The sequence below is a fragment of the Syngnathoides biaculeatus genome, chromosome 10 (assembly GCF_019802595.1).
Source record: "Syngnathoides biaculeatus isolate LvHL_M chromosome 10, ASM1980259v1, whole genome shotgun sequence".
Taxonomy (NCBI): Eukaryota; Metazoa; Chordata; class Actinopteri; order Syngnathiformes; family Syngnathidae; genus Syngnathoides; species Syngnathoides biaculeatus.
Window position 1 is genome coordinate 1,920,221 of NC_084649.1, and position 25,214 is coordinate 1,945,434.

The 25,214-nt window shown below is 40.8% G+C and overlaps 1 protein-coding gene across 2 annotated transcripts in view; it reads right to left on the minus strand.

Moving 5' to 3' along the window:
* Window positions 1-25,214, minus strand: part of LOC133507602 (contactin-4-like) — a 242,846-nt gene that overhangs the window by 166,664 nt on the left and 50,968 nt on the right. Inside the window, exon 4 of one of the 2 annotated variants that reach the window (XM_061832828.1) lies at window positions 20,757-20,932. In XM_061832828.1, the coding sequence (XP_061688812.1) occupies window positions 20,757-20,932 (176 nt within the window). Of the gene's footprint in view, window positions 1-15,090; window positions 15,122-20,756; window positions 20,933-25,214 lie in introns of those variants that run through there. The other variant, XM_061832829.1, reaches the window with a different exon arrangement.

The window sequence follows — 25,214 nt, forward strand, 5'->3', positions numbered from 1 at the left end:
TGATTTTGGTAGCAGTGAGGTGGAGATGTGACCTCTCGGTGGTATACTGTATATTAAAATGTTGCAAGTGACTTACTCATGTGTGTACTAGCCTTGATTTAATGAATAAAACCATCATATATAGCAGGACATGTTATAAAAGTGCCATTAATACAAATTTCAAAACTTGAAATAGGTATTGTTATCAGAACTACAAATAATATTAATCACTTTGATGATAATAACAGTTGTGAAAAGTGAGCTGGGAACGGTTTATAAAAGTTGCATCAGTCTGACTCGATACAATGCACATTACAGTGGCGGCCATATTTGTCTGTGACGTCATGTGCAGCCATTAAATGAATACAATATAATGAAAAACACACTCTGGATATTATATCCAGGCTTCTCACTATCATGAAAAACATCATAATTGAAGAGAAATGATCATTGTGCTATGATATAGGCTGTGTTTGAAAGTTGTATCTTGCAGGAAACAAGCCTATAATCTTTACCCCTTCCAGAGCGTTCTTTAAAATGTAAACCTAATTGTCCACCAAAATTAACTGCACACATTGTAGATTTAAATACAAGATATCTTGTAACAGATTGGAAGCTTAAAATGCCACTGACACGAAAATCACATTTGCACTTCTCATGGTCCATTTGAGTTCTAAGAGCCAGTGTTCCCTTCCAGCTGCTCATACTCCCCTTGTTCCACTATCACAGCAATTTTGCCAAAATTTTAAATAGGTATTGTTATCAAAACTCCAAATAATATTAACGACTTTGATGATAATACCAGTCCGACAAAGTGAGCTGGGAGCATTTATAAAAGCGCAAATTTGACTTGACAATTTGACTTGAGACAATGCGCATCCCAGTGGCAGCCATATTTATCTGTGACATCATGTCCAGGCATCACACTGGATCCCTGCCATTGAAAACATGCTGTGCTGAATGCAATGGCAGATGAACGAGAGCGATTTTCAGATTTTTCTGACGCCCCTTCTGAGATTGAAGCTCTTTTTGAGGAAGAAAACATCTCAGAAGCGAGTGAAGCAACCAGGGCCATTTTACCATATTGTTTCGAGCCATATTTAAATATGTGGATCACATCTCCACTAACAACATCCTCCCCAACAGACAATTGTTCGATTTCCTAACCCTTTTACAAGTCTTGTGTATGTAGCGTACTCAGGAGGACCCAAGCCAGGCAAAGTAAATTTGGAACCCACAAAGCTCTTGTCCTTTGCACCTGCGCAATTGATTTTCAAGTATTCAAGCAAAATCCAGCAACACAATGAGCCGGCATTTTGGCTAAAACACAGAAAAAATAGCTAATTTCTCACCTGTACAAGAGGTAAATACATTTGGCTCTGCAGCTGAAGTTGTCTGCATAATATATCACTTCCGCCTTCTTCTTCAACCCCACACAGTCCACAGATTTTTCATGGTGTGAGATGAAAAAAATTAATATACGGCAACATTCTGACGTCCTGTGAACAAATGAATGATTCCATTCTGGCCGATTTTTTTTTTTTTTTTTTTGGGTAAACAACATACTAATATGTTTTTTTGTGTCAGTGGCACTTTAAGCCAATCAAACAGCAGTCAACTAACTCAGTTGGCACAAAGAAGGTTCGAAAGCTGAACCACGAAAACTGTCTCTTGAACATTTCATCCAACTGCCCATGTGAAAATCCAAGACTAAACCTTTTATTATGAATATAAAACATTCCATCCATCCATCCATTCCATCCATCCATCCATCTTCTTAGCCGCTTATAGTCAAAAGGGTCATGGGGAGTCAAAGGGCAGGAGGCAGGGTTCACCCTGAACTGGTTGCCAGTCAATCGCAGGGCACATCAAGACAAACAGCCGTACTCACACTCACACCTGGGGGCAATTTAGAGTGTCAAATTAATGTTGCATGTGTTGGGATGTGGGAGGAAACCGGAGTGCCTGGAGAAAACCCACGCAGGCACGGGGAGAACATAGAAACTCCACACAGGCGGGTTCAGGATTGAACCCGGGACCTCAGAACTGTGAGGCCACCATTTTCCAGCTGATCCACCATGCTGCCATAAAACATTCAATTTGTATGAATTATTGGTGTACCACTTTACATAATCAGTAGCTTGAATCGATTGACATATTACTCAAGGGCAAAAAGTATTGAGTGGGAGCGATCATCGGTTTACCTCGCCTCAGGAGGTGGACAGCCACAACCCTTGTGAGTAGTATCATCCATCAAAAGTTTGTGACACAGAAAAGAAGAGGGCAAACAATTTGGAAACTGGCCAATTTCAAAGAATAACTTTGGGGCATCTTAATACATATGGACATTTTTTTTTGCTGAAAAATAAGTTCTACAGAACATTGTGTTTACTCTTTTATAGAATCATGAGCTATTTGAACAGCAGAGCAATTTCACACCGTCTGGTGGTCATAATTTCTCCCCTTTGGTGAGTTAAGTTGACTATCAGTAAGTAGTCCTGCACACATTTAAGCATATTACAGTTCCCAAAATAATACTGGTTTAAATGAAACCTTTCCCTGTATTGTCCTGTGATAGTACCCTGCCGTTTAACACCAACAAAACAATTAACATCAACAAGATTAAGACCACTCTGATGTCTATTTAATCAAAGGAGATACCCTGAACAAAGTTATGATTTTAGAAGGCAGACCATGTTCTTCTGAAAGCACTTGGCTCTCTTGAATACACAAGACATGCTCAAAATAATTGATCCAGATTGCATGATGAATTTAGTGTTACAGTCCAAAACCACAGTACTAAAACATTTCTAATGTGGCAAATATAGAATATTACAACAGTGAGTTCACAAGGAGAGAACAGGAACTTTGTAAAGGAATGATGTATCCTTTTTTGTTTTTCTTTAAATTGAAATACTGTATCCTTTCTCACAAAAAAAACAGATGTATTTATGAAATGTACAAAAAAATCGGGGGTGGGAGGGCCAATGCGGCTCATGTACATGAAAGCTTTTTTTCTGGTTATATTTTACAGAAATTTCTATCCTACACGTCCTCACGATTTTGGATATATGTTAAATAGTTGTAATACACATAGGAAAACACTGATTTAAGTTTGAAAATTAAATCAAACTTATAATCTATCATCATCAGACAAATTAATAATTTACTGTGAAATACAATTTGAGAAGTTCATCAAAAATAACAGCACATAATGTAACTTCATTGAACCATATTTGTTACTACAATAATGATTTTCGAGAAATGGATGACAAAAAAATGATTTAAAACATCTGCATGTCTTAAAGGAGGACTTTAAAATTTTAATAATATAATGTAATATTTTTATTTCATATATTTTGTACATTAATTGAAAAAAAACATGCAACTAATTGTAAATTAAGAACAGATTTGAAATCCACACAATATCTGGATATCTGTTAGCTTTCACAGCCAGAGCCAGAACAAACGTCCATGATCCTGCCCTGTGACATCATGGCATAGACGTGGCTTAGCGTTCCTGGCAAATCTTTCCAGCTAGGCCAAGATGTCAACAAGTGACCGAGAAATCGCACCCAAATTTGTCGTTCTTTGACAGAATAAAGCCGTGGCTGTCACAGTTGAGGCTTGTTCATCAGCCAGGGAAATCTGCACGCAGTGAACGGTTTCTGGAACAGGACCCTAAATTTTCCATCGCACCACATCTTTAAGCCAAACAGAAGAAACAACTAACAATGCATGCCTATCCTAAAAAAAAAAATAACATATAAAACAGTCAGCCACGAGAGAAATATCAATAAACAGACAAAAGAAACACCAAAGAATAGAGGTAGGTTTTGTGTTTTTTCTTTTGTGCGCAATTTATGTGGGCGATAATAGAAAATAACATCACCATTATTGGTTAGTTGCCTAGCTATACCCCCAAGTGCCGGTAAATGCAACAAGATACTTTATGATGGGTGTTGTTATACCAACACTGTGTATTGAGGAAGTGATGCAGACATGTTGATTGGGATCTAAGTTCATTCTGATACGCTCCATTTTTTGTTTGACCTTTTCGAACTCACGACAACACTGGCATTCCACCACATTTGGCATTAGGTCACAAAGAGAACACAAACACCAGTCTTTCGAAACAACCCTGTCTGGAAAATCCCAGTGTTTCACATTTTGGGACTGTTGTGCTCCGTCGTCAGCGTCACTTCCCCTGTCCAACATGTCAAATTCCGACTGTGTGTATTCTTGCTCAAATGCATAGGCTTGAACATTGTACATTACATTATTTTAGTTTGTTTGATGTGTTTGCCAAATGCCAGATAGTGGATGTTGTTGTGCCATATCCACAAATTCAGATCAGGAAGCACTGGTAACATGGGAAACGCTGAATGGCTGTCAGTTTTGCAGCTAGAATATCTGATCAAGATCTGATCAAGAGAAGAATTGTTCACCATTTTTGAAAATAGTTCACAATTTACAGATGTTTAGATGTGAAATCTGTGGATAATTTTGGCATTAAAAGAAACATTGAACCCTCATCTACTAACTTTTAACATGTGCTCCCATGCCAACGTATTTTTATCAACAAAGTCGCCCTGTAATTAATATTAGGGAGTTAAATATCTAAATGACAGAATTCAACAAAATCCACTGAGAAAGTGCTCGACTTGATTAATGTCTGCAAGCAATGAGACAGAACCACAGCTTGAATTCTTCTTCTTCTTCACCTTTTCCTTTTGGTTGGTCCAGTTATGGGTCGCCACAGCACATCATCTTTTTCCATGTGCAACTATCTCCTGCATCTTCCTCTCTAACACCCACTGCCCTCATGTCTTCCCTCACAACATCCATCAACCTTCTTTTTGGTCTTTATCTCACTCTTTAGCCTGGCAGCTCCATCCTCAGCACCCTTCTACAATATATTTACTCTCTCGTCTCTGGACGTCTAAACTATCGAAGTCTGCTCTCTCGAACCTTGTCTTCAAAACATTCAACTTTGTCTGTCCCTCTAATGAGCTCATTTCTAATCCTATTCAACCTGCTCACTCCTAGAGAGAACGTCAACATCCTCTCTTCTGCCACCTCCAGCTCTCCTTCCTGTTGTCTCTTTGGTGCCGCCATCTCTAATCCATACATCATGGCCGACCTCACCACTGTTTTATAAACTTTGATCTTCATCCTAGCAGAGACTCTTCTGTCACATAAGACACCAGACACCCTCCGCCAGCTGTTCCAACCTGCTTGGACCCATTTCTTCACTTCCTTACCACACTCACCATTGCTCTGGATTGTTGATCTTCAGTATTTGAAGTTTTCCACTCTCACTATCTCTTCTCCCTGGAATGTCACTCGTCCCCCTCTATCCCTCTCATTCGTCCACATATGTTCCTTTTTTACTTAAAGTAATTTTTATCCCTCTTCTTTCTAGTGCATGACGCCATCTTTGTTCCTCTACCTGCTCCTTGCTTTTATTGCATCGCATGGACGCGGAAATGAAAGAGACAATAAAAGAGAGGCCACATCCCAATGAAGGAGCCCAAAAGCTGTGTCAAGCTTTCCTCCAGTTTGCCCGTCATTAGCGGTCCGTCAGCAATGAGGTCCGCAAACATCCTTCTCCATCTTGGAGTGGAGAAATTTGGCAAAATTGCGGTGATGGTGGAACAAGGGGAGTATGAGCAGCTGCAAGGGAAGACTGGCTCTTAGAACTCAAATGGACCATGAGAAGTGCGAATGACAGCCACAGGGGAGGCATTGGAGATGCACTTCTCACTCCACATTGACCTCTCACGGATGTGTGTCTGCGTGCAAGGAGCAGAGGAGATAGCAACTGAGTACTTGCACTGCCTCATAGATATTGGTGAAAGCCATTCTGGACTTTCTAAACCAGTCATTTTTTACATCAAGCAGAATCCCTTCGAATCCGTTGTGACGGCATCATTTGTGGATGATTTATGTTCCCCATTGACCAAAATCATGGCTAACACCCTGATTGGCGTGTGGTCGAACAACCACCTGGGAGCAATTATGCGAAACGCCAAACACACTATGGCCAAAGAATGCAACCAGAAGAAGCAAAAAAAAAAGAGGATTTGGCGAAGATATCACTGGATGCACACCTGGTGATGGCTGCACTCACTCAAGGACAATTTCAAAGCATGTTAGATGAGGCATGAAATGTGAGGGGGTAAATAAAGGTTGTGATAATGCCAGCCGAAAGTGTGGTGACTTCGATGATGACACTTTCCACTATTGTGGAGAGAAGGGACTTTGGCAAAAAGACGGCCTGAAAAGATGTCAAGATGGCATTGCTGACCATCAGTGGAGGCGTGTTGGGCTCAGCCCACATGGTGTCACGTCTGACAGATTTCTAATGGGCTCCGGAGCAGTGCAGTTGACTGGTGATACACAAACAACTGCATCCAACACTCACTCTACACACTTGCTACTGATACATTGCATGCTGGGATTCAAGATGAGATTATTTCTTTAGAGAAGGATATTGCAGCCTAACTACCAGATATTCACATGTTGTCATGGGCATAGCCTGGCCACTATCGTAGGCGGCGCTTCCTGTGAGGGGCATGGCCAGGCCACTGCCCTGGGTGGTGCCCCCTTTGACAGCTGTCTCAGCTGTGTTGCATTTTGGACACTAATGGACCAAGTACTTAAGTTGTAAATGTGTGATCGGCATTTTCCAGTTCGTTGCATATGCTTCACTGGATCCTGGGATCCTCCGCTACTGTGCGTAAGTCGCAAATATAGTGTAGAGCAATCCTTTGTCACAGTGAGCCTGTGCCACCATAGTCAAGTCACGTTTTTGTTCACGTTTCCAAGTTTTGCCTCGTAGTTATCGGACCTCATTTCATGTTTTTGAACCTTACCTATAGCCTCGCGTTTTTGTGCCTCTGCCCTCCAAGCTTTGCCTCATACCTTCTTTCAGGACTATTGGACATTGACTTTTTGTGTTTTTGCCTTTTTGGACTACTTAGCTGTATACAACCTCTTCCTGAAATAAAACCATTCTTAAGATGATGCCTTTGCCTCGGAGTCCTGCATTTGGGCCCGCCCCCTGCCACTGGTTCATGACACACGTTTTTGACAATTGCCACCTCCATGAACCTTCCCACAGTTGACTCATAAATAATACACATTACTTTCCTCATTGATTCGGGAGCTTCATATTCAGTGATAATTGTGTCCAAGTCCATTGTTCTTGCTCCAACCGAATTATTTTGTTACTCAATGTTTGCAATGGAGGTTTCACAAAGATAAATTCACACACCCTGCTTCATGTGCATTGCATGGTTTTCGGTCAGATGTGCTGTTTAAGCATCCATTTGTCGTGTCGTCCACATGGCCAATCAATCTGTTGGGATGGGGTCTCATGATAAAATTAGGATTGGTGCTTAAATCCACTTCTGACAGTATTGAAATTATGCATCCGATAAAGTGGAATCACAATTTGTGAGATTCAGTCCTGACAACCCGCTATACATTTATCACTGGGGAATCAGTGATCCAATTACCACCTATCTGACAAGATTTGTGACTCAGTTCATTTCTCATAGTTCTGACAGAGTGAGCAGCCACAGATTGCATTGTACAACACATGTGCATGATGGATCAGATCAACATTTTGAGGAGACTTTTTACAGAGACCTAAATGACTCCTTGAATATCAGCAACCTTTTTGTTGACAAAGACTTTTGCGTAGTGTCTGTCTCACGAACACCAGTGCAGCTGTCTGTCTTTAATGTTGTCTGTTCAGCACCACACATTTCTTTGGCAAAATAAACTGTACCAAAATGGCAGGGTGTTGGCCAGTTTCACACATAAACTCCTACATTTCTCCTCTGCTGGAGCAAGTCCCATCAATACTGTGGACTACCAAATAAACATGATGTTAGGCTGATTAAAAAGTGTCCACCTGTTCAGACTGAGCCTTAACCGTCTTATCACGCTCTACAACATCACTAGCCATTGTGTGAAGATGCTGTTGTTGTTTCAAGCACTGTTCAAAGCTGGACTTATTGTACAATGTGATAATTCGCCAGTTCAAACTGATATTTCCAGTGAAAAAAAAACAGAACCCGGGGTCAGCCAACCGAACGGCATTTTGTTCAAGATTTGCAAGCTTTTAATGCTGCAATAAATGCTCCAGCTACTTGTGTGCAAACACTTATTTGATTTTGAGCTAAATTCCACCTGGCACAAAGTAGTTTTCAGTTGTTGACGTTTCTAATGAATTTTTTCTGTGCCAGTTCACAAAGATTCACAATGTTGGTTTGCATTCACTTTTGAAAGGAAAAAGAACACTTGGACACATTTGTGCCAAGGACTGACATGCAGCCACACTCTGTTCTCTGACCTACTCACCTTAGCTTTACTTTAACTTACTTTCTTCAAGCTCGTTAATATTTAGTATTCAGTTGCTTTACTTTATTTTTACTTTCTTTTGGGTTATGAATGTTTGGTACATTGTAACCTGTTTGGTTTAGTTTTTAGTGTTTGGTTTAGTGTTTTTTATGTTTGGGTTTTAATCAGTATAGTTTACTGATGTAGTAGTAGTAGTAGATTGATTAGGTTGGATTGATGAAAAGGGGGTAAACTGTGTTGGAAGATTTATGTCTTACAAAAATACCAAATATTAGTTCTATTAGTTCTACCTTCAACTTTAAAAAGTTTTGTTCTGTCGTGCCTTCTAGTTCTCCTGGTCAGAATGTTCCTCGTGATGTTTTCTCCACCAGCTCCATGTGTCTTGTTTTGTCTCTCTCTGTCCCTCTCACTTTAATATAATGAAAGGACTTTTAGTCTGATCTTTAGTAAGGGGTGACAACTCGTAAGATTTGTACCTTTTCTTCTCTTTAGAAAGACTTTCTTTTTAAAAATAAAATAATTAAAATAATATAAATAAAATATAAATATATAAATACAGGCGACATGGTGGGTCAGCTGGTAAAGCGTTGTCCTCACCATTCCGAGGTCCTGGGTTCAATCCCGGATCCACCTGTATGGACTTTGCATGTTCTCCCCATGCCTGCGTGGGTTTCCTCCGGGCACTCTGGTTTCTTCCCACATTCCAAAAACATGCAACATTAATTGGACACTTTAAATAGCCCCTATAGGTGATTGTGAGTGCGGCTGTTTGTCTCAATGTGGCCTGCGATTGGCTGGCAACCAGTTCAGGGTGTAGGCTCCAGGACTCGCCGCGATCCTCATGAGGATAAGCGGTGAAGAAAATGGATGGATATATAATTATAAATAAAATAAAGTAAATATCCATAAAAAAATCCACAAATTCTCCTTGTTTGTCTCCTTGCTTATGGTCTCTTTGGGGTTCAACCACAAAGTCTCCTCTCCTTTCCTACCAGAAGATACACAAAATACTCTCTAGCCTGTATCTCTGATCACCTTGGCCGTGGTAGTCCAGTCTTCCAGGAGTTTCTCCTGTCCACTGAAAGCCTGTCGCACCTCTTTCCGAAAGACCGCACAACATTCTTACTTTCTTAGGTTGCACCACAAGGTTGCCTGCTCTACTTTTGTCTTTTGTCTTCTGAATCTTCCTTCCCAACAACAGAGTCATCCTACACACCACCATCCTATGATGTCGAGCTGCACTCTCCCCTACTACTACCTTAGAGTCAGTAACCTCCTTCAGATTATATCGTCTGCACATAATGTAATCCACCTCCATGCTACTACCTGTCTTGTAGGTCCCACTGTGTTCCTGCCTCTTCTGCAAAAAGTGTTCATTCCTGCCATTTCCATCCTTTTTGCAGATTGCACCACCATCTGTCACTTACCTATCACTTCGTCATCACATCTGTTTCCTTCACCAACATGTCCATTACAATCTGCATCAATCACAATTTTCTCTGTCTAGGATGCTTGGAACTACTTCATCAAGTTCCTTCCAGAATTTCTCTTTCAACTCTAAGTCACATCCTACCTGTGATGCACATCCTACCTGTGACACACCGCCGCAAATCACATTGTACATTACACACTCAATTTCTAATTTCCTCTTCATCACTCGATCTTATATTCTTTTCACCTCCAAGACACTCTTAGCCAGCTCTTCCTTTATAATACCCCCTACTCCATTTCTATTCCCGTCTACTCCATGGTAAAATAATTAAAACTTTTCCCCTAAATTTCGAGCCTTACTACTTTTCCACCTGGTCTCTTGGATACACAATTTATCAACCTTTCTCCAAATCATCATGTTAAACAACTGCTGAGCTTTTCCTGTCAAAGTCCGAACATTCAATGTGCCCTGCGAATGGCTGGCAACCAATTAAGGGTGTATCCCTGAACTGAACTGAACTAAACTGGACCTCCCAACACTCAGTTGTATGCTCTGTGCATTGCTCTTCTTCTTCTGCCAAAGAATCTGCTTTCCAGCACTTCTTTGTCATCCAACTACAGCTTGAATGATATTGTTTATTTATAGTTCTAAATGACTGTCTCTATTTTATACTCGACAGCATTAACGACCTCAGGGCTTATTATAGAAGTAAGTCCTCTCTCAAATCAAAGTCAAATTAAAAGCAAAGATCGTCTATGCAAAAGACCACAGTCTTTAATGGAGAGAAATAGTAAAAGTGTTGATTTTATTGTTTTTTTGCTTTTTTACCTGAAAGAATGGACAAAAGTATTAACTGCTACCCAATAAGAACAGTATCCAATCATCTTCATGAATGAGTATTTTGCTTTATGTCCTTTCAAATGTCTATAAAGAATGGCATGACACAGTTGTATCTTAGCAGTTACCCTTTATATTATTCGCTTGGATGTTTTCCTTTCAGTCATACAGTGACGTTAATTAAGCTATACCAAGAGTAATAAAGACAGATGACATTGACCCATACATGTACTCCATCATTCTAACTACAGCTGAAGGCTGCTCAGGTCAGAACACAGCAATTGATGGAACTGTCATGCTCACGTGTGGAAACCACCAACATAATCAACAGTGTGCATTGATTCAAATGTGGTGCTGGTTTCCAAATATGGCTGGAGAAATATTGGAAGCCTTATCCACAAATGGCCAAACCTCAGAATCTAATCTAAGAAGACTGTCATTCACTTGCTGTTAATGTTATCATTTATGCTTGTCCTAGTAACTGGAACACACAGAGGGCACTTAATGACTTATTCTTGCTTAAGGACAGACAGACAGACAGACAGACAGACAGACAGACAGACCGACCGACAGACACAGAGAGAGAGAGATCGAGACAGACAGAGAGAAAGAGAGAGAGAAAGAGTGAGAGAGAGAGACCGCAGCATGGTGCTGCAGCTGTGAAGCATTGACCTCGCAGTTCTGAGGTCCTGCCGATGTCTGGTTTGCATGTTATGCTCGTGTCTGCCTATGGGCACTCCGGTTTACTTCCACATCCCAAAACCATGTCTTAATTGGTGACCCCAAATTGCCCTGAGGTGTGATTGTGATTGTGAGTGTGATTAGTCTCTGTCTCCATGTGCCCTGTGATTGGCTGGCAACCAGTTAAGGGTGTACCCTGACTCCTGCCTGATAACAGCTGGAATGGACAACAGCACTCTCGCGACCCTTGTGAAGATAAGTGTCTCAGAGAATGAATGGATGGATAATCTGAAGTTAAACACTTGTTTACCACTATTTGGACTCATAATCTTCTTTTCCTTTCAGCTTGTCCTATTAGGGGTCGCCACAAAACACAATTTTTCATGTAAACCTATCTCCTCCATCTTCCTCTCGAACACCAACTGCCCTCCCTGTCTTCCCTCACAACATCCATAAACCTTCTCTTTGGTCTTCCTCTCATTCTTATGCTTGCCAGCTCCATCCACAGCACCCTTCTACCATTATACTCACTCTCTTGTCTCTGGACGTGCCTAAACCATCAAAGTCTGCTCTCTCAAAATTTGGCTCCAAAAAATCTATCTTGATGATCTCCTTTCCAATCGTATCCAACCTGCTCACTCCTAGAGAGAACCTCAACATCTTCATTTCTGCATCCTCCAGTTCTGCTTTCTGTTGTCTCTTCAGTGCCACCGTGTCTAATCCATACATCATGGCCGGCCTCCCTTCCGTTTTATAAACTTTGCCCTCCTTCCGAGCAAAGACTCTTATGTCACATAACAGATCAGACACCTTCCGCCAGCTGTTCCAACCTGCTTGGACACCTTTCTTCACTTCCTTATGACACTCACCATAAATCTGGATTGTTGACCCAAAGTATTGAAGTTGTCCACCCTCGCTATCTCTTCTACCTGTAGCCTCACCACCCGCCCCCCCCCTCCCCTTCATGCATATATATATTGCTTTACGTAAAATAATCTGAATTCCTCTCCTTTCCAGTGCATGCCTCCATTTTATTAAATGTTCCACCACCAGCTCCCTGGTTTCACTGCCGACAACAATATCATCTGCGAACATCATGGTCAAAAGGGATTCCAGTCTAAGCTCATCCGTCACCCTGTCCATTGCCACTGCAAGCTGGAAGGGCCTCAGATCGTATTCCTGATGCATTTCCACCTTTACCTTAAATTCTTCTGCCACATGGACACCACGCCTTACCACTCTTCTTTTGGCCTCATACATGCCCTGTACTACTCTAACTATTGTACTTATTCTAAATAAGTATTTGAACATCCTGCTATATTGCAAGTTCTCCCACTGAGAAATCTTGGAGGGGTCTGAAATTTTCATTGTAGGTTCATGTCCACTGCGAGAGAGATAATCTAAAAAGAAAAATCCAGAAATCACAATGTATGATTTGATGAGAGGTCAAACGTTTCTTGTAGTTGTTCACCAGGTTTGCACACACTGCAGGAGGGATTTTGCACCACTCTTCCACACAGATCTTCTCTAGATCAGACAGGTTTCTGGGCTGTCGCTAGGAAACACAGAGTTTTAGCTCCCTCCAAAGATTTTCTTTTGGGTTTAGGTGTGGAGACTGGCTAGGCCACGGCAGAACCTTGATATGCTTCTTACGGACCCACTCCTCGGTTTTCCTTGCTGTGTGTTTCGTGCCATTGTCATGTTGAGAGATCCAGTCACGACGCATCTTCAATTTTCTGACTGAGAGAAAGGGGTTGTTCCCGAAAATCTCACAATAGATTGTCGTGGTCATCTTCTCCTTAAGACAGTGCAGTCAGCCTGTCCCATGTGCAGAAACACACCCCCCAAAGCATAATGCTACCACCCCAATGCTTCACAGTAGGGATGGTGTTCTTGGGATGGAACTCATCATTCGTTTTCCTCCAAACACAGTTGCTAGAATTATGACCAAAATGTTCTCATCTGACCACAAAACTTTCTCTCATGACTCCTCTGTATCATCCAAGTGGTCATCGTCAAACTTAATACGAGCCTTGACATGTGCTGGTTTAAGCTGGGAAACCTTCCGTACCATGCATGATTTCAAACCATGATGTCTTCGTGTATTACCAATAGTCACGTTAGAAACGGTGGTCCCAGCTCTTTTCAGGTCATTGACCAAGTCCTGTCGTGTAGTCCTCGGCTGATTCCTTACCTTTCTAAGGATCACTGAGACCCCACGAGGTGATCTCTTGCATGGGGCCAATTGAGATTCACCGTCATGTTTAGCTTCTTCCAATAATTGCTCCAACAGTGGACCTTTTTCACCAAGCTCCTTGACAATATCTCCATAGCCCTTTCCAGCCGTGTGGAGTTGTAAAATTTTGTTTTTGGACAGCTCTTTATCCTTGGCCATGTTACAAGTTTGAGTCTTACTGATTGTACGGGGTGGACAGGTGTTTTTATGCAGCTTACGACCTCACACAGGTGCATCTGATTCAGGATAATACATGGAGTGGAGGTAGACTTTTAAAGGCGGACTAACAGGTCTTTGAGGGTCAGAATTCTAGCTGATAGACAGGTGTTCAAATATTTATTTGCAGCTGTATCACACAAATAAATCATTGAAAAAAATCATAGATTGTGATTTATGGATTTTTCTTTTTAGTTTATCTCTCTCACAGTGGACATGCACCTACGATGAAAATTTCAGACGCCTCCATGATTTCTAAGTGGAAGAACTTGCAAAATAGCAGGGTGTTCAAATACTTTTCTTCACTGTATATGCATGCAGAAGTACCATTGTCGTGTTGGAATGAAAGTGTATGGTCCACTTTTTTTAATAACCACTAAGAGGTGGTGGAATATTAGGATGAAAGTGTACAGCTGTTTCATTAATTCTAGATGGCGGCATATATATTCATAAAATGTGAATGTTTTTTTTTTCAATTTTCCCCTATACCTATGTAAAATGCCGAGTATTGACTTTTGCCAACTGGAAAAAAAAAATGTGCATTGTACATAAGAAATCACAAAATTCTATTTTATTGTACTTGATTACCTTTTTATTTTTATTTGAATGTATTCACTCAGTCAGGGGTCGTGAACCTTTTTCCACTGAGAGAGCCGTATATGCCAAATATTTTAAAATGTAATTTTAAAAGAGCCATTTTGAAATTACTATTATTATATATATATTATATACTAACTATTTTAAAAAGCTAATACAGGTGTATTTGTGCATTTTGTAAGACCAACACTTTTGGAGTACAATCGGTCTCTGAATTATAGTAAATAACATTGTTATGATGTTCCTAACCAATGGTGACAACAGTTATCAAAATAACACTTAGTTAACAGTTACAGACGCTATTTGACTGAATGAAAATAGACTGAAAAATAGCCAGTGGTCTGGGGGCTGCAATCACGATCAAAGGATGATCCTCAATTTTAACATGCAAGTTTTATAAATAGTATTATGAATGAAATATATCTAGTACATCTATAAATAAATGCTATTCTGTTTTCAAAATGTACACAATATGATCGTTCATTATTTAGGCGTATACATATACCCCAAAAAGTTTCAAATACAAAATAAACTAAGTAAACTACTAAATTGAATTCAGCTTTACATTATGGCATGCAAGCGTGCTTTCATAGCGTGTATATCGTATCCGTTCTAAAACGTTTTAATTTCTTGTTTTCTTAAATGATTAAAACACATGAATTTGACAACAATTATTAATGTCAAGTAAATAATACAGACATTTTTACAAGTTAGTACTTTTTTAATTAATTATGCTCACCTCGTAATTGAATACACTGTCTGCAACTGGGGTTGGTTGTTGGCCTTGAGTTGACATCCGAATGTGGCAACCATGGAAAAGTTCGTTTTCATTGCTTCCAGTTGTTTGACTTGTTTTTGTTGTTTCGCATGAACTTTCAATGCCTTGAAACCTCTTGATCCATAGTATCCTGACCCCATGTTCACAATGCTTTACCAGGTCGATCGATTTTGCGAACCAAGTCGCTTAACAGAGTGGCAACTTCCTTCTTTCCAACTGTATCAACGATTTCTCGTTCCATCCAATCACATTGGAATTTATTTTTGACATATCAATTTCTTTCACTCGAGAGGCGTCTTTCCTCTTGAGCCCCACCATCGTGTTGACTTGAAAATGGCCCCATGAACCTCTTCGTATACAACAAACATTTTCATTGGTCTGGAGGAACCCATTCGACCAATCAATTGACGTGTTCCTAATCTTCAACCTCGCTTCCAAAAATCGGACTGGAAAATGAACGAGTGTGGATTCTGGCACGGGTTACGGTCGCAATATTGCAGAAATACGGATAATGTTTTTTTTTTTTTTTATCGATGCAATTTAAAAAGACGGAATCCCACCTATAAACAGGAAAATCACGTCTGTTCTTACCATTAATGCAATGTCTGGTATGTCATGGTTTTGCTGATGACTTTACAGTGCGTTTTACATGTCGTTAGATTAAGCTTCATGCAGGCGTTTATACTTCCATCCGTTAATCGTGATCGTAATTCAATTTGATTTGCTACCATGATGGTACGATGGTGAACAGTTCCGGCCAACAAATGCTTGTCTTTATGCGACATTGTCAAAATTTTTATCGGCAATCAAGTACAAATGCTTTGGCTTACTCCCCATCTGTGAATGGCTTTCCATTTCTCACAATTGCTAAAGTGCATTCTAGTCCATGCATCTTGTTGGGTCCAAACACGGATTTGCTGCTGAATAACTTGGACTCTGGAAAGTAGCTCTTGACATGCTTTCTTCCTGCGGTACCCGCTGGATATTTTCATGCAAACCTAGTATGGCGCGTGTCAATGTGGCACTTTACATTTGAGGAATTCATCGTTGCAATTTTGTTGGACACGAAAGAAGGAGAAAAGGATCTCTACAGGTTGGCCAGACAGAGGGATAGAGATGGGAAGGATGTGCAGAAGGTTAGGGTGATTAAGGATAGAGATGGAAATGTGTTGGCTGGTGCCGGTAGTGTGCTAAATAGATGGAAAGAATACTTTGAGAAGTTGATGAATGAAGAAAATGAGAGAGAAGGAAGAGTTGAAGAGGCAAGAGTGAAGGACCAGGAAGTGGAAATGATTACCAAGGGGGAAGTCAGAAAGGCACTACAAAGGATGAAAAATGGAAAGGCAGTTGGTCCTGATGACATACCGGTAGAGGTATGGAAGCAATTTGGAGAGATGGCTGTGGAGTTTTTGACCAACTTATTCAACAGAATACTAGCGGGCGAAAAGATGCCTGAAGAATGGAGGAAAAGTGTTCTAGTTCCCATTTTTAAGAACAAAGGGGATGTTCAGAGCTGTGGGAACTATAAAGGAATAAAGTTGATGAGCCACACAATGAAGTTATGGGAAAGAGTAGTGGAGGCTAGACTCAGGACAGAAGTAAGTATCTGCGAGCAACAGTATGGTTTCATGCCTAGAAAGAGTACCACAGATGCATTATTTGCCTTGAGGATGCTCGTGGAAAAGTACAGAGAAAGTCAGAAGGAGCTACATTGTGTCTTTGTGGATCTAGAGAAAGCCTATGACAGAGTACCAAGAGAGGAACTGTGGTACTGCATGCGTAAGTCTGGTGTGGCAGAGAAGTATGTTAAAATAGTACAGGACATGTATGATGGCAGCAGAACAATGGTGAGGTGTGCCTTAGGTGTGACAGAGGAATTTAAGGTGGAGGTGGGACTGCATCAGGGATCAGCTCTGAGCCCCTTCCTGTTTGCAGTGGTAATGGATAGGCTGACAGATGAGGTTAGACTGGAATCCCCTTGGACCATTATGTTCGCAGATGATATTGTGATATGCAGTGAAAGCAGGGAGCATGCAGAGGAACAATTAGAAAGATGGAGACATGCACTGGAAAGGAGAGGAATGAAGATTAGCCGAAGTAAAACAGAATATATGTGCGTGAATGAGAAAAGTGGAAGGGGAAGAGTGAGGCTACAGGGAGAAGAGATAGCGAGGGTGGACGACTTCAAATACTTGGGGTCAACAATACAGAGCAATGGAGAGTGTGGTCAGGAAGTGAAGAAACGGGTCCAAGCAGGCTGGAACAGCTGGCGAAAGGTGTCTGGTGTGTTATGTGACAAAAGAGTGTGTGCTAGGATGAAGGGCAAAGTTTACAAAACAGTGGTGAGGCCGGCCATGATGTACGGATTAGAGACGGTGGCACTGAAGAAACAACAGGAAGCTGAACTGGAGGTGGCAGAAATGAAGATGTTGAGGTTCTCGCTCGGAGTGACCAGGTTGGATAGGATTAGAAATGAGCTCATTAGAGGGACAGCCAAAGCAGGGTGTTTTGGAGACAAGATTCGAGAGAGCAGACTTCGATGGTTTGGACATGTTCAGAGGCGAGAGAGTGAGTATATTGGTAGAAGGATGCTGAGGATGGAGCTCCCAGGCAAAAGAGCGAGAGGAAGACCAAAGAGAAGGTTTATGGATGTGGTGAGGGAAGACATGAGGGCAGTTGGGGTTAGATAGGAAGATGCAGGAGATAGGCTAAGATGGCAAAAGATGACACGCTGTGGCGACCCCTAACGGGACAAGCCGAAAGGAAAAGAAGAAGAATCGTTGCAATTTTGTCATTATAATTTAGACACACAGCAGACCCTTCTCTCTCCATCAAGGCGAAATCCTCTGTCCATTTTTGGTGAAAACTGCGGTACTCATCTTTTTTTCTTTGAGTGATCTTTGTCAAAAGTGTTTCCACAATTAGGTGTTCTGACACGATCTGTGTTTGACTCTTCTGCTCCTGTGCAGATCGACTGCCATATTGGACAGCAAACTATGGCTACCCTACTAGGACAAACTATCACTGCCGCATTTGCATTGCTGACGGGAAAGAAATGACATGACAATGACAGTATGTTGTTGTTAAGGTACTGCAAGCCGTATGCAACCCTCAACAGAACCAGATATCGCTCGCGAGCCATAGGTTCCTGACCCCTGCACTAAGTGTTCGTTGACCCCTTTAGCCCCTGCTCCACCCCCCAAAACCTCTGGCTAGCTGCTGGATACACACCACTAGAAACTGATTTCAGCCCAGTAGGACAGTGTTTTTCAACAATTATCAATTTACCAGTATCTGGTGTGCTATGGGAAATCATCCAATTTCACCTAAATGGCTAAAATGAATCACCCGATAATGTGCAGTTACCACTTGTCTGTGTTGTCCAATGATGGGCAGAGTATTCATGTATTATGCTTCCATATCAGTAGGTGGAACAGGTAGCTAATTACATTGATAGGTGATCCGTCAGGTGGTGGTGACAGTAGCATTGTTGCTAGCAAAGCTATATGGTGACAGTGATGGAGAGGTTTTTGAAAAGGAAAGATAATAACGCAGAATTGGACTCTGGACAAAATTGTGACTTAGATGAACGCCCAAGTATGAGTGGAGGTCAAAAGAAACCAAGGACGATTTGCTCATGGAAAGTTCCTGGCATGAGGCAATAGAGGGAAAGCTATCTTTCATTTGAATTTATTCTCACCAGGGATCCAACAATTATAACTCTTTTTACTTGGTGTGTGGTGAAAGCTATACAGCAGTTAAGTAAGGTTAAACAGTATCTCCAAATGAAAAACTCAAACAAGAATGCAAAGTATTTTGTTAACCCTAACCCTAACCCTAACCCTAACCACAGGCAAGGTTGATGAGAAAAATAATAAACATACAAAACACAATAAAATAGATTTATGAGAAAATGCTTAAAGCTAAGTATCCCATGGCTAAACTTGTAGTCAAATAAAAATACACTGTGGCAGAGACATTCATACTGAGTGGCTTTAAAGCCATTGTCATGGTGTTACTTGGACTTAAACTGGCTGAAGAAATAGACAAATTCCCTCTTTCATTTCCCACCATTTCCAGACTTATTGGTGACATGTCTGCAGACATTGAACGTTTAGTTTTGAAAAAGGTACACATCAGTAGTAAGTTTGCATTGCAACATGATGAGTGCACTGAGATTGGTGGAGAAGCCCAACTCCTGGCCAATTTACTTTTTGTGGATGGATTTGCAATAAGAGAAAACTTTTTTGCAAGCCATTGTAACAAAAACCAACAGGAGAGGAAATTTGTTAGAGCCTGTCTGAATATCTTGAACAAAGTGGACTTGAACGGGAAAACTGCACAGGTGTCTTCACAGATGGAGTGGCCACCTTGGTTGAAGGCAACAAAGGCTTTGTAAGAAGAATGAAAGAAAAAGACCCCAATGTGACTGTTATGCACTGCTTTTGACATCATGAGGCTCTCGTAGCCAAGCTCTTACCAGCAGACCTAGTCCGTGTGCTGTGCCCATGGTGATGTTTGTAAAATAACAACCTGTGAAAAGTTGCATATTTGCATCTTTATGTGAGGAAATAGGTGCAGAACATAAAGCCTTGTTGTTTAATACGGAGGGCTGGTGCTTTCCTCATGGCAAGATACGCGTGTTTTTGAACTGCTGGAGAAAATGAAATTTCTGAAAAAAATGAGAGGTCCGATTACGCAAAACTGGTTGCAAACGATGAGTGATGTGCAAACCTGGCATACCTGGCTGACATTTTCATCAGCTGAATGGACTTCACACATGTATGAAAGGCTGAAATGAAAACCTGCTCACAAGGACAGATAAAATAAATGGATTCCGCTCAAAGCTGCAACTCTTAAAACGTGGAAATCTTAAAATTTTCATATTCACCAAGCAATGGTAAAATGTCAACACAGCAGCATTATGTAAGATAATAGAGAAACATTTAAAAACATTTGAAGAGAAGATGTCGTTTTATTTTTCTTCAGCCTCCATTCAATCCCTTGACTGGGTGAGGGACCAATGCAGTTCAGCATTGGTTGGTAAAAAGGATATGACTTTATATGAAGGGGAGGAACTAACTGAACTGAGACTAGATCGTAGTTTAAAGCGAAGCTTTTCTGATATACCTTTGGAGAGTTTTTGGTTGGCGACAGCCAAGGACTACCCCATTCTGTCAAGCATAGCTATTTTGATATTGCTCCCATTTTCCACAACATATTTCTATGAGGCAAGCTGACTACTACAAAAAGTAAAACCAGAGAGAGACTGAGAGCTGTTGAGGAGAGCTTTGTGTATATCTTTCATCACTTCCTTTTGTCAGTTCTCTGTCCATTTAAACAGGCCCATGTGTCACATTGAGTGTGTAAAATATAATTAAATGTATTTTGTTATTGTTTGTTTGATTTTTATTCAATGTGCTTTAGTGAGAACAGCTGTATATTGTTCATATAGGTGACACAGATTCATTTTTACATTTTCTGCTGGTGGTGTGTTGTGGGATTTTTTTTTAATGAAAAAAGTGTGGCTTAGCTCAAAATAGTTTGAAAAACACTGTTGTATGTATTGTTGCTATATTTCTTGCTCAGTGGGTTCAAAGAAACAATCAGTAACAATAAAGACTCACATGCAAATGTTAAACTGGCCTCTCGGCTGACGATGGTCCCAAAAGCATTGGAGGCGAGGCACTGATATGTTCCAGCATCTTGGTCTTTGTTCAGACGACTGATTCTGAGGTTGCCTCCATACAAACTGTGGTGAGATCCAGATTTGGGACTGATTTCTGTCCCATTAAGTTTCCATCTAAAAACAAAATTAAAAAAATGGAGATGTTATCAGTTGTATTAATCAAATGCATTTACGTTTTTTCCTGTGAAGCGCAGCAGTGTTTTATCTCATGAGAAGCAGAAGAGAAACGTTGCTGTGGTGACACTGTATATTTGACTGAAATGAGGGTGGAGAGGGGTGAGCAATACATGTGGTGGAAGTCAAGAATGACTGTGGTGCCAAGGAAGTGAGGTATCCATAATTCTAAACATCTTACCAGACTGGAGTCGAACAGCAAAAAATGTTAAATAAATAAATTGGTGCTTGTAAATCATTATTTTTCCCCAATTAGAACCAATACCTGCAACTTGCATTCTAGCCTAGTAAAGATGATCCATCCGCCCATTATCTGAGTCGCTTATCCTCACAGGTTTTGGGGAGTGTTGGAGCCTATCCAGCCTTTCTTTGGTTAGGAGGTGGAGTACATCCTGAACTGGTTTCCAGCCAATCGCAGAACACTTATAAACAACCATAAACCATTCATACTCGCAATGTTGAGTCTTCAATTAACCTACCATGCTTGTTTTCGGGATGTGGGAGGAAACAGGAGAACATGCAAACTCCACACAGGTGGGGCCGGGATTTGAACCCTGGTCCTTAGAACTGTGAAGCAGACCCTCTAAGTATTCGGGTGCTAATAAAGATGATGATTTTTCTTATTAGTAAGACTCATCATTAATTAATTAATTGATTAATTAAGTGTAAACTACAACAACTTGTCCAATGGCTCATCAGTGACCTCCTGTATTTGAAGAAACTGGTTAAATAAAAATAATGTTACACAAACAGTGAGATAGAGCAGAATGTTGACTGGAATTATTTAAGGACACATTTTTATTGAATTTTCACTTTGGCTCATACAAAATCTGACATAGACAATTGACAGAGAAAACTTTTTGAGATGTAAGATATACATAAGAAAAAAAAATAGTTGAGCAATTAAAGGTCACCAGTAATGAAATAATGCCAATTCATTGTTTTTGACAATCTGCAAAAGGATGCAGAGTCCTCTAGAGCGGTTTGAAATGACAGAACAATAGTCTGGTGCAATGCTCATTGTGCAAAGGGAGTTTATGAAATGTGTGCAGTTTAAAGTGACTAGTAGCATGATAATCTGGGACAATGTCGATTGTGCAAAGGTTGCAGATGCTAATCAGTCTTATGAGTGGCCAGTACTGGTCAACAACAGATATGCAAATTTTACAGCATTACAAAACTACTTCAGTGAGTGCACAAATAATGTGTAATTGGCCTGACAGAAATGTGAAAGCAATCTCAAGACAAAATTGGCAGCATGTTGCAATGGAATTGTAAGTTAACAGTTTAAAAAGTTGATGGCAAGAGGGAAGAAGCTGTTGGAATGTCTGCTTGTTTGAGTTTGCATTGATTGGTCGTGCCTACTTGAGGGAATGAGCTGGAAGAGGTGGTGACCAGAATGTGGCAGGTCTAAGAGGATTTTGCATCCTCTTGTCTTTCTGGTCGCGTGCAATTACTCAAGCGTGTGTAGGGGGGTTACAAACAAGCTTTTCAACAGTTTTGATTGTCCAATGCAGTTTCTCCTTTTTTGTAGTAGCACCAACCAAACTAAGATGGAATAACACAAGACTGTTTCAATGACCATTTTGTAGAACTGCCTCAAAAACGTTTGTGGCAGGCTGTGCTTCCTCAGACGTACATTCTCTGCTGGGCCATTTTGAGGATGGAGTTTATGTTGCTCTTCCACTTTAGGTCCTGAGAGCCTGTAATTCCCAGTAACTTGAAGGTCTCGACGGTTGACACTTGAGGGGAAGGTGGGGATAGCTGTGGTAAAGGATGCCTCTTGAAGTCCATGATAATCTCTTCAGTCTTGAGCTGTTCAGCGCCAGGTTGTGTAAGCCACATCACAGCTCTAGCCACTCCACTTGCTTTCGATATGCAGACTCATCAGTGTCTTTGATGAGGCCAATAACTGTGTATCTCCTGCAAACTTCAGAAATTTGACAGCCTGCTGTGTTGTGGTCTAGTTGTTCTTGTGGAGAGAGAAGAGCAGCAGCGAGAGGACACAACCTTGGGCCGCTGGTGATCCGTGTAGATGAGGTGGTGTCATCCAGCCTCTCGTGGTGTGTCCTCCCCATCCGGAAGTTGGAAATCCCTAAGCCGACTTAATAGGCGTCCTCTTTAGATTGTCAAAATTGCTTATGTCTGGCAGTGAACCATGGCTTGTTAATGAACATGCGAAATGACTGTTGGTACACATACCTCCTCACAGAAACAGATATAGGATGTGACAGTGTCCATATGTGCACCTTGGCTGCCAGCTAAATTTTCAAAGACACTCCAGTCTGTGCAAACAAAATAGCTTTGAAGTTTTATCTTTGCATCATTGGTCCACTTTCTCATTGATTTTCACCATACACTTCATGCACTTAAGTTCTTCCCTGTATTGTCACATGTTAGCCCCAAGGCCTTGGACCCAAATACAGGACTCTGAGGCATTGACAGGATGCTGAGCGGTCATACGTAAGCAGTCTAAAAAAATGCAAAGGCACAGAAACACGTGGCAAAAGGAAGGGTCCAAAAACATGAAAATGAAGTCGGACACCTACTAGGCAAAAAACAAGACTTGACTTATCTATGGTGGCACAGGAATGCTGTCTGTGACAATGAGGCAAACAAGTGGCTCGTATTCTCATGCGGTCTAATCTAGTCTCATGCAACAAACAGGCAGCCAACAATGCAACAAGCAAGGTTTAACTACATGGCATAATTAGCGGCAATGAGCTGCAGGAGAGGCGGGGCTGCCAGAGGCAAAGTATGCGTTATTTAGCGTAGTATAGCAGTTGTCTATAATGATATTTTCCCTGCTAGGACAGTCGACGTTCTGCTGGTCTTAGGGACTTCGTGGTTGAGGTTAGCTTTGTTAAGATTCCCTAGAATAATTAGTCTGGGTGTTTTTTTCTGAAATTTTTTTACTTGTTCAGCAAACGTTAGCAGTGCTGTATTCCTTTTAGTTTGAAGTGGAAGAAAAACTTACAAGACAAGTAGAATGGCTTACATTTCAAAAACAGCGACTCTACATCCAGGGTACAGTGTGTGCTGAGCTTAATGACCTGAGTATGCCATTTTTCGTAAATATAGAAGCAACTCCCACTGCCTTTTGTTTCCACTGATAACTCCATGATGCAGTGTGCCTGGTTAACATGGAAGCATTATGGGGCCATCAGGGACAACCTGACAAAGCCATGTCTACATAAAGCACAGGGTAGCGGAATCGGTATCAGAAGATGAAGGTCATCCATTTTATTGGGTAGGGTGCGTAGATTCGCGAGGTGGATTAATGGGAACACTGATCTGTAACATCTCTTGCAGAGCTCCACATGGATGCCAGCATACTTTCCCCTTCCTTGCCTATTTCTACATGCGCCATCGCTGGGTGGATTTGAGAAAGTTGGTGGAGGAAAGCTCAGGGTAGTCTTTCTGATTAGCAAGTCTTCCATTGTGTGAGTTGTGCAATGTCTCCAAGGACATACAAAAAAAATACAAAAACATGGAAAATATTACAGAGCACGTACCCCAGGTGTCCCCATGGGTAGGCGCCATTTTTGTTTTTTGTTTTACATTGGTGAATGTAGGTGTACAAAAGACAGCGTGTATCAAGGTAAGTGTCTACACACAGGGGGCAGGAATTTGGAGCCAAGTGAAAAAATATCCTTTTGGGCCCCATTATTTCAATGCTATAAATTTAAAATACTATTTTGCGAGGCCCATATCAGTTATATCTGTCAAAAAAAAAAATATAAAGAACAAGTGGGCATTTTTGTGTCCACATGTTTTTCTGTTTATTCATTTGCATACTTTCAGTAAATGAGATGACAGAACAATTCAAACAATAAAGGAATCATTTAAGTGGGTCCTGTAACTGTATCACAACATATTATGAATATATCGACCACTGTTAACTGCATTATTTAATTCCTGTATTCACAGTAATTTATGACGGCAAGCAGGCGACAACAGCAGCTCCACTTTAAGGCACATGCTTTATGTAATCATGGAATAAACTGAGTACACAGTGGCATAAATACCACACCATTTGGCTTAAGAGGCTTTAAATGTTTGGCTGTTAGGGTGTTTGTTAAGCCTGATGCTTTAATTTGTATCCAGTAATAAAAAAAAGTAAAGATGACAAGTAACTTTTTTTTCTTCTGAAATTCTGTCTTGAAATGTAATTATGAAAAACATAGAGTATATACATCATCACCCGAATCGTTACAATGTA